General features: G+C 51.5%; 1 protein-coding gene across 1 annotated transcript in view; it reads right to left on the bottom strand.

Annotated features, from left to right (window-relative positions):
• Window positions 1–4,489: 4,489 nt before the first annotated feature.
• The window catches only part of ASTN1 (astrotactin 1), a 55,677-nt gene continuing 49,651 nt past the window's right edge, over window positions 4,490–10,515 (bottom strand). Inside the window, exons 23-24 of the mRNA XM_019471142.1 lie at window positions 9,951–10,134; window positions 4,490–4,724 (exon numbers count right to left, since the gene is read on the bottom strand). Of these exons, the coding sequence (XP_019326687.1) occupies window positions 4,490–4,724; window positions 9,951–10,134 (419 nt within the window). The remainder of the gene's footprint in view (window positions 4,725–9,950; window positions 10,135–10,515) is intronic.

Here is a 10,515-nt window from a genome sequence, read left to right on the forward strand (position 1 = left end):
CCCCCTCCTCACCCCCCTCCACCGCAGCCCTGCGTGTCCCCCAGCCACAGGTTATTGTGCAATGAGCCGGTGGCAGCCACAGCACTTAACTGCATGGAAAATAGCAGAAGGAAAGAATCGGGTGTATTTTTAGCTTATTTTCCTGCAATTTAGCAGTGGGAAGAGAAAAAAAAAAAAATCAAGTTGTTCCATGAGACGTAATGAAGTCTGGTTTCCTATGGATTTGTGCACTATATCCCCTAAATTCCCCCTCTCCTGTGTCCTCCTAGGCATCCTGTCTGCCCGCTCACACTAATCCCCAGCTCTCCCCAGGTCTCCCACCCATCTGGCAGGGCGGGTGGCAATACCCGCTGGGCTTGGCCAAGGGGCCAGCCACTGCAAGTGCTGATGGCTTGAGCACTAGCCACAGCACTGCACCGTAAGTGACTTTTAAGGCATCCTTTGTGTCTCTCACCTCTGCTCAGGCACTGATTTTTGTATCGTTCGTAGGACATTAATGTTCTTGATGCTGCTAGTCCTCTGTCAAAAGTCTGCCAGATGGACCAGGAAATTCTCAGGGGGTGGCTGACCACCAGACAACACCATCCCATCCACCTTATACCCTAAAAAGACAGGCTAAAAGGAGCTTTTTTTGATTCTGCTCCCAAATTCCCACCATCCATAGAGGTTTGCAAAGCAAGGACTGAGAGCCCCTCGCAGAGGGTATGTAAATGCAGTCTTCCCCCCAAAACCCAAAGGTGCCTGCAGGCATCTGCACTTTCCTGTGCCTGGCAGAGCAGGTAGGCCAGGCAAGGTGCAGGATGCAGCTCCGGCTGTGTGTACTGAGTGGTTTGGGACATGGCTAACCCAGTGGGCAGACAGGCTAATGCTAAACGTGTGTGAAGTCGCACCCGAGTTCAAAGGCTGGGAGTGTTTCATCCACTACCAAAAGATGACATCAGCTGGACCAAAACTATAAACAAACACTCCAGTTTGCCAGAGCCACGGATTACTAACAACTCTGTTTAATAGTCAGTTAAATTGTCATCTGGAGTTTTACATAGTGTTACAATGATTTTTTTTGTTGCTGTTGTTTAAAACTTTTTTTTTTTTTTTAAGTAATCTGGAAGGGTTTTGTGTTTCTTGCCACATGGCTATCTCACCCTAAAGCACCCTACTTTCAATCTACAGTAGTAAAACATCACATTAGAGTTTCAATAGAACATCAAGGAACATGAATTGTAGCCATCTTTGTAAAAAAAAGGACCAAACCATCTTTATATGTTAAATAACTCCACGACAAGTAAAAGATAGTAATGCTATTACAGGGGTACAGGTGCAGCAAAGAAAAGATAATGACCCAGAGGTTCATCTCAGGTGAATGATCGCTCATTAATTCAGAAATAAAACAAGAAGAGAGGGCAGGGGGGACAAGGGAGGTTGCAGAAATGGATGGAAAATGGTGTCTTCTCCAGCTTTCGTGTGGTTGGCAGCATGGGAAGAACCAGAAGTCCAAGAAAGAAAATACTGTGCAGACCCAACAGTAGGACCCTGCGGCAGATGTGGACGGTGTCAGCTCTGCAGGGAAGGGCATACCTCAGGGCTCGCCCATGGCTGTTTTGGATGTGCAAGCCCCGTACAACACATCTCACCAAGGCCAGGTCTGCAGCCATGGTGCAACCTCTCCCTCCAGACTGGGCCCCCATGGCAGGCTGCTGGCATTTGTCTGAGATGGGCTCATGTGTTAGTTGAAGGATTTTGGCAAGAAAATCCAAGTTTGGGCAAAATTCTGACTTGCAAAGCCAGAGTGAGGAAACCAAGAAGGAAGCCTTCACAAAGCCAAGGCCATCATGAAAATGGCCCCACAGACATGCCACGCCGGCAGGACCTGCCAACACAGTGGGTGCAGCAAAGACGCGGTGGTCAACCAGGCAGAGCACAGCCCCACCAGCACACTGTGCGGTCCATCATGGAATGGGGATGCTGAGTCCCTTCCAACTGTGCAAGGGTGCTGCTGAAGGACCTTGGACAGGTGGCTTTCCCCTCGCCCTGCAGGGTGGTCCATCTCCCAGCCCACGGGGAAGCTGGGGCCGAGGGAGCAGAGCCCAGCCCAGCCAGCTGATAATGCTGGGGTTTGACCATGCAAGGGCTTTGAAATGTGAGTGCAGAAGCAGAACATAAATATCTGCGGAGCCCCAGTGCAAATCTTGGGGCCGGACGAAAAAGTAACCTAGGCAGGTGTGAACACATGGGGTATCCAGGGTTTTCCTGGCAGCATCGCAGTGAGTGGCTGGCAGACTGCACCACTCCCATCCCTGCTGCTGCACCTAGTAAGCAATAAAAGAGAGGAGTCTGCTACCCAAAGGAAAACAGTCTGTGTTTCATATAAAGGCCACGTAAGCGGTATTACTTGGCGAGCAACCACCTTGCGTCTGGGCCAGAGCAGCCTTTGTTCAAGCATCCCTCTGAGGCGTTGAGCGGAGGTGCCCTTTGCCCGTCGCTGGACAGCTGCCCAGCTGGAAGTTAAAAGTTGTCTCAGCATCCACTGGGAGAAGCAAGAGGATAAACCAAAGTGTCTTGGCCAAGACCGCCGGTGGCTGAAAGGAAAAGGAGCAATGGCTCAGTACAGATCACCTGCCCACGTATACTTGCGCATGGAGACGGTGCTCGTCTTGCTCTGAGCTCCAAGCCCTTGGCAGCATCAGGCACATCAAAATATAAGGAGAAACATGTGAGAAAAAGCCAAAATAATCCAGTAAGACTTCTTTCTTGCAAAGACCAGGCATTTGCCTGATGACCTCTGCTAGACACATTCATTACAGAAATGACATGGGGACGCCCCGGTAATACTGACTGCTGGTGGCTACTCCCAGCAGCTCCCTGGTCCAGGCCAGCTGCCCCTGGAAGAGAGGTCTGCCCGCAAGAAGGGAAGAGCAAAGCAATGTGTGGTCCTGCAGGAAGATACCGAACTGCTGTTGAGCAAATACTGTACTGCAGCACTGTCGGCTGTGACTGGCTGTGGATAACAGCAGCCTCCCTCTCAGCACCACGCAAATATTTGAGCTGTGTCCTTGGCAGGTAGGAGGAGAAATGAGGCAGAAAATCATGAGAGACAGGCTGAAGATTGCTCCTGCCAAGACTGAAAAAATGAAAAGGAAATTTCTCTCTGAAGAGGCATCGTAAAAATCCCACTGTAGGGCTCCTGGCTTGTCCAGATCAAAGGTGCACAGCTGGCAAGTTCAGAAATGCAAACCAGGCTGGAAGCTGAAGCTAAAAGGAAGCTGTTTCCTGCCTCCAACACTGTCAGTGGTAACAGAGTTTTGAAGAACAGTTTGCTCTGAACCAAGCCCAGTGTCCCAGGACAACCCCAGTTCTCTGGTTTTAAAAAAAAGTCACTGGTGAGAGCTGCATATGTGAGCCTGAACACAGGCAAGCAACACCCCCAGAAGCAGGCCCGCCACGCCATGTCACCGAGCCCTCTCTGGGACCAGGACCTCCAGGACCATCCTGCACCGCCGTGCTGGGGTATGCTACATCCCACTCCCTTTGCCATGCAGAGCCTGTGGCTATGCCACAGCTACAGGGCGGCTGGTGCAGAAGGCAGCCTCGTCTGTGCCATCTGGGTGCTGCTGTCTTGGCTGGGGCTCTTCTGAGCAGTAGTTTGACATTGCTTCAAAGTCTTTATTATGGTGGGTAAAAGAAAAAATAATGGAAGGGATTTTTAAGTTGACTTCCTAGGAATGTGGTCCCACAAGAAGAAAGCTCATGATGTCCAGCTGACCACTGATCCTGAGGCTAAGCTGCCTTTGCTCTGGAGGACTCTGCATCTTGGAGCAGACATGGGCTTTGACCATGACAGAAGAACCTGAGGAGACAGGCTCACCAATGCCCCTCTCTCCTCATCCCAGCTGGTGACACCATGTCAGCCCTGCCCTGCAATGGCACCATCGCTCAGCCAGGTCTCATCCAGACCTCATGCTTTACAACTGCAAAAAAACCCAACAATCCCAACCCTCTTGGCCATCCAGTGGCTGTTTTGCTCAGCCATAACCATTAGTGTCTCAACCTGATCTGCATATCCTGCCTCCATTTTCCCAACCCTGCATCACCTGCTCTCCCGTCCTGGCTGTGTCACCGTGTTTCTCCTGTGACCGATGTCCCCCACCCTTGGGGATGGTCCCCACAGCCAGGGCAGGGATAGGGCAGGAGGAGAGGGCTGTGCCCTCCCAACCTGCCCTCTCCACCAATGCTGAGGAACCTCTTGGCAAAATGAGTAAAACAAAACCAAGAAAACTGGGTCCCACAAGACTTCTAACTAGAAAGGCTTTTGGCCAAGTCAAAGAAGAAACTAATACTGAGTCAGTCCTGCACAGAGCAGCCGGTTTCGCTCCCTGGTCCAAATTTTTGCCGCCAGAAACATCAGCGACATCCTCCCCCGCCATGGGTCCGTGTATAAAACCCTCACAAATGCCTGTGGGAAGGCCAGCGTGAGAGCGGGCACCCACAACCCTCAGTAGTCCTTGTCACCATAGTCATTGTAAAGGACACTCAGCGTCTGCTCCTCGCACGTCTTCTTGAGGTCCCGGCTGAGCTCTGACCAGTCGAGCCCATAGGGCTTGATCTCACTGTAGCGGCAGGCGAGGTACTTGAGGGATGAGCGCTGGAGGCTGATCTTGGGCTCTTGCAGGAGGCCATTGCACCAGCTGCTGAGGTCCCCCAGCTGTGAGAGGATGAGGCCGGCCTTCCTGCAGCGAGGATGGGCAAGGGGAGATGTCGGGGGAGACGGACAGCGAGGGGGTGGCGGGGGTGATGGAGACACCATGGCGGGATGGCAGGAAGGGCAGGAAAGCACATGAGGAGAGAAAAGCAAAGATGGTTAAGGACACCGTGGGAGCTCCTGGAGGGAGAAGAGATAACGCAAGAGTCGGGCAGCATGAAGAGCAGCTGAGCGGAGCCCGATGCTGCCAGGACGAGGAGGGATGGTGGGGCTGGGGGGACACACCAGCCCCGTGGCAGCACTGCAAGCCTAAATGCACGAGAGCAGCCCCTACCCGGGTCAGAGATGCCCATGCTACCACAGTGGTGCTGGACCTGCCGCACTGGTCTTGGGACTCACCTTACACTTCCCTGAACTGTCTCCCCTTCTTCTTCCACCCTGTATTGTCCCCACAACAAGGCCAGGTTTGCTGAGGGTTTAGTGAGGGGACAGTCACAGGTGTAGCTGTGAAACCCCCAACACCCCTTGGGATGGACATCATCAACAACTCAAATGGCATTACCAGTCACTGCTGCAGCTACTGGACCCCAAATACAATAGGATGGGAAAGTGGGAGCCAATAGCACTGTAGGCAGTGGGGAGAAATGGTAAAAGGTGTCAGGCATCACATGTGTGGCCAGATCAGGGCAGTGTCACCACATGTGTCCTCTCCATGAAGTGCATGCGTTGCATGTTTGGGAACCACAGTTCCCAAACTGTGGTTGGTCATGTGACATGTTGGTTGACCAGTGGTCAACTGGTCATGACATGGTTGACCAGTGACATGCCGGTCACTCATGGCTTGGTGTAGGACACCTCCAGTGACATGGCAGAAAGGGCCGGGAAAAGGCAGGCATGCTGGGAGCATCGCTCCCTTGCCATCATGTGGCTGAGGGGGACGTGATGAAGAAGAAATGCACAATACTGGGAACCAGCATGCTGGGACACCACTGAGCATGAAGAAAATTTAGGAAAAAAACCCACTCAAAATATCATGCCTGGCTTGTGGGGGTCTGTATGGAAGGCTGAAGGGGAGATAAAAATTGTGATCCTCATAAGAAGCAATATCACAAGATGTAAGTACAATGAATGACACGTCTGGTACATGATTTGTAATGTTTAGTAACAGTTTAGGAAACATGTTCCACAGGACAGCGTGCAAACGAGAAGGAATATACTGAAGCATGCAACTAGGTTTGATCCAAAAAGCTCTGAGAGAGCAAGGGATGTGTCAGAGCTCCACAGTTCTTTGCATGTACATTTTGCATTTTCCAATTGCAGAGAAAAAACCAAGGAAAGGCAGGTCACAGCCATAGCACCTCATGAAGAGCTGCAAACCAGCCAAGGAAGCCAGGAGAGAAAGTTGGGTGACAGAGGGAGAGGAGGTCCAGGAGAAACCCATCTTCAGCAGAAGACAGACACACAGCACCCCCAGGGCAACATAGCCTCAATGTGGGCTTGTTCTGGTAGCAAAAAAGTGCTAAATTACCAACCCCTCATGTTGGATGAGGTATTGGAAGAGCGCAGAGGATCCTGGCCAAATATGACTTAAATTGTGTTCTCTTTTCATGTTTTTCCTCTTAAAATTGTGTTTCTGATGCTTTTATCAAGAAAAACAGTTTGTTCAGATAGAACACATTATGTTCTTTTTAAACTTGTCTAGCACTTCGAGTGATATCCAGGGAATCTGGCAAATGTGGAGGTAATGGATTCAAATGAAGTGTCTTGAAGGTGAGTATTGCATGTGCCTGGAAACCCAGACAAAAGTTTAAGTGTCTCAAGAGCTGGGATAAGTTTCCTAGCCAGCTTCAAGGCCAGTTGGTGGGTTAGTATAGACAGGGAAGAGAAGATACACCCCCTTGATAGCTTTAACTCAGCATCTGTTCAGCACAGAACAGGCAGTGGAGACACAAATCGCAATGCTAGGGAAAAAAATACCCTCTTTGTACATTCTTACTTGGATAAGCAGGGGTTGTGTGTGAAGCACATGGCTGTGTTGTGGCTGGTTTGGTACACGTACCAACCATGGAGGAATATCCACAGCCCCTCCACACCTTCCTCCAGGCCGGGTGCACCATGGAAGAGCTGCTTGGAGAAGAATTAATTTACCCCAGGTCCAGCCAGAGCCAACCTTGGCTTTCCTGGAGAGGAAAAGGTCCATCACAGAGGTGGCTGCAGCTCCAAGGAGCCAGTCTGGAGCCACCGAGAGGTTGTCCAGCTCTGCAGCCACGTGACACCTGCAGACCCGGGGCACTCATCCAGAGCACAGCAGAGAGGTGAAGGTGCTTAGCATGGTGCTGACTCTGGAGACAGCCACCCAAGCGGGCCAGGTCTTCCAGCTGTGAGAAAGTAGCCAACCTCTCACTCGTCTTGGTCCCTGCATCTAGACACCTAGGCAAGGTGCCACAACTGCCTCTCTTCCTCCAGCGTCACAGGTACCCTAACAGGACCATTGAATATGATCCTACAGATTTTGGCTCAAAGCCCATAGACACCACCAGACTTCACCAGGCTTTGCATCAAATCTTACTTTCACTTATTCCTTGCTAGAAAATGACTTGCCTTTCCCTCCATTTCTTCTCCTTATGCAAAGTCCAGGGCTCTCTGCAGCCCTTCTAGGACTGGGAGGGAGCAACTCACTTTTGTAACCCCAGACAAGTTATCTGCACACATCCTCGCTTCCTTCAGTCCAGCAGCCAGTGTTGCCAGGAAGGGAGGTGAGCACACCCCAAGCGAGCAGAGCCAGAAGGCGGCATGGCCACGTGGAGAAGGAGGGACATGGTAGAGTCAGTCACGTGGGTCCACATCCAGGACTTCAAAGGAGCATCAGCAACAGTCAAACACACACTCTGTCTGCTGGCTAAATAATGTCATCTGCAAGTGATTTGTCCTGTCACCACCAGTCTGGATGCTTCGCCCTTGCAGACGATCAAACAGGAGGTCTGCTTTCCAAGATTTGTCATCACCAGAACCCACTGCAGCTGCCTAAATGTCTCTTTCCAAGTAGCGCGAGCTGCAAACACTTCATCAGCAACTTGCGTCATCCCATCCTAAGCACTCCAGCATTTCCAGAGGGTGGAATTAACCCTCTGGCTTGTAGATTCACGCAGCAAATGGTAACATTTGGGCAATTCAGTGGCATTTCTGGCTGCTCCGTGCCAATGCACCTCTGCCTCGTGGGGCTTGAGGAGGCAGCTTCCACCCCGTGTTCTGGCTGGTCCTTGGTCTCCTCACTGAGGCAGTGAGCAGCAATGGCAATGCTCAGCCTTGGCAATGGCAGTGGCTGTGTGACAACTCCAGTCCGTCATGTAAGGAATTTTATGTACTCCTCATGCAAACCATCGCAACAGATGTCAGATGGTCTGTGCAAACCGGGGCTGGATTTCACATCTGGAAATGGAGACAGAGTGGCATCACCGCAGCTGGGCTCGAGACGAAGGTAAGACATAAGTCCAAGCCTGCTGACCCCACTCGGCGTCATGGGAATGAAGCAACCCTGGGCAGAGGAGCTGGTGGGAGCCTCAGCCTTAACAAGACTCCACATGCTGGGATGTCACTACTGAGCTTTGAGGCTGTGCCTCAAAGAGCTTACATTTCTTAGAACATAAATGGGAAAAGAGGAAAGAGGAGAGACCCCAGTTTTGCCCCAGGGAGTGGAGGATTTCTTAGGAGTTTCCCACCAAAGCTGAACTAGACGTGCCTAAGACACTAAGTGCAAGACAGCCACCAGCTATTTGCTGAGTCTTTCTGACCGCCCAGCAGAGATTTGGAGGACAGAGAAGGTAGGTGCAGGATCTCCAATCCTCTGCTAGAAATCCACAAGTGATCACCTGGAGAAGCAGGACTGGAAGACAGCTAGTGGTGAGACCAGCAAGAGGAGGTGTGGGGCAGGGGGTAAGGTGGAGGCCATGCATTTCATAGATAGGAGCTGTTGCTGACGTACATTTGAAGTAATCCTGATTTCCGGATGGGCTCAAGGCTCTGGTCCTTTGGAGGCCAGATGCTATGAAACACCACTGCAGCCCACACAATCTCCCAGCCCAGCTTGCTAAACTGACTGGAAACATCCACGTTACTGGGAAACCACGCAGACAAAAGCAGATGTTGAAGGACATGGGGAGAAGGGAACATCTGGCTGCCTCTGCAAGCCCGGGGCACGAGGCACCCCATCCCCAGGCAGCTTGAGGGGCTGCAGTGACATGGAGGAGCCCGGGGAGAGGACATGGTGCTCACTCAGGCAGAAGGGACTGTTTCAGCCAGGAAGAGCTCAGGGCAACCTCCTCCAAAACCTGCTGTGGTAGCTCAGCACTGCCTGGGCACCAAAAACACTCGTGTCCCTGAGATCACCTCACCCGACCACAGACATGGATCAAAAGGGAGGGAACATATGCAATTCAGACCCAAGGTCAATCCACTGCCTGCTTTGGACCACAAGTGACGGTGAGTTCAACACACAGAGATGCATTCAACTCAAGCCAAAGCCCAGGAAAAGGAGGAAAGCCAGGTCTGACCTTGGCATGGTCCAGTACATGTATGTATGCACGCACTTCACCCAGCAGCTTCCACAACCAAGCTCTTCTGTGTCACCTTCTACAGCAGGCTTGAAGGTACAACCACCTCCTTGCACCTTCTTCCCTCCATCAATGCCTGGGGCCCTTCTCTAGCAACACACTCTGACCACACTCCCTCTCCTTCTCACCCACAACAACCTCCATTCCTCAAAGGTGCATTATTTTTCCAAGACCTTCTGCCTTTTTGCCTGTGGCAGCAGCTACTGAGGAAAAAAGAGAATCCCATCCCCTTCCAGGAAAAGGAAAAGAATCCTTTGATTCTTTTGATTCCTTTGATTCAAATTCAAAAGAATTTGAGGAAAAAAGAGAATCCCATCCCCTTCCCACCCTGCATAGCATGAACGGACTAGGCAAAACTCCAGACACAGTATAGAGCTGGTGGAATGGACAATGATGATGGGTTGACAACGGTCTACTGCCTTCCACCTTGTCCTAGGTTTATGGTCCTTCAAGGGAGATGGCTGGACCCCAAACATGAGCACAGCATCCAGCAGAACAGGAACCCCACTGTAAGACTCTAAGCTTTATCATCAAATAAATTCATGAGATTTGCCAGAGAGCCACCTTCCTGGTCACCAACATCTACAACACCCCCTGTTGGTGGGCAAGCCTGCCTGCCTAGCCAACCCAGCTCCTGAGCCTACCTGGGCCCTAGCTCATCTTCACAGCGCCAGGTGAACTCCCCAAAGCTTTCGTAGTGCTGGTTGTAGTGGTAAAGGACTCGGTGCAGGCTGGGGGAACCCAGGTCCAGCAGAGTGTTGTAGGCTGTTTGCTGCTCCTTGCCGCTGGTGTAGCCATTGAAGAGGTTGTAGATCTTGTCTGCTATTTCTGGGCAGAAGGACAGGGGGTATTCAGGGGGTGCAAGGAAAGGCATGAACAAAACCCAGCAGGCTAAACCTCAGCTCTAGGGAAACCAAGCCCAGAGCCAAGATTTGTCCCCTGAGTTATGATTTACATCATATCAAGACACGGCCAGGTTAGGCTCCCATATTTTGGTCCAATTAGGAAAAGAAACGGGTGATGTCATCAGGTACTGTTAGTGAAATACCGTTTATTTATGAGAAGACACACAGTTGGGGTTTCTTGAGCACAGCCACCACCTACACTACCAGTTGCTTTCTGGGCAGGACAGGCAGGTCTTCTTGGCTATTTCGGTATGTCCTGAATGACTGCCCCCCCCCCCCCCCCCCCCCCCCCCCCCCCCCCCCC

Source organism: Aptenodytes forsteri, unplaced genomic scaffold, assembly GCF_000699145.1.
Source record: "Aptenodytes forsteri isolate BGI_AS27 unplaced genomic scaffold, ASM69914v1 Scaffold289, whole genome shotgun sequence".
Taxonomy (NCBI): Eukaryota; Metazoa; Chordata; class Aves; order Sphenisciformes; family Spheniscidae; genus Aptenodytes; species Aptenodytes forsteri.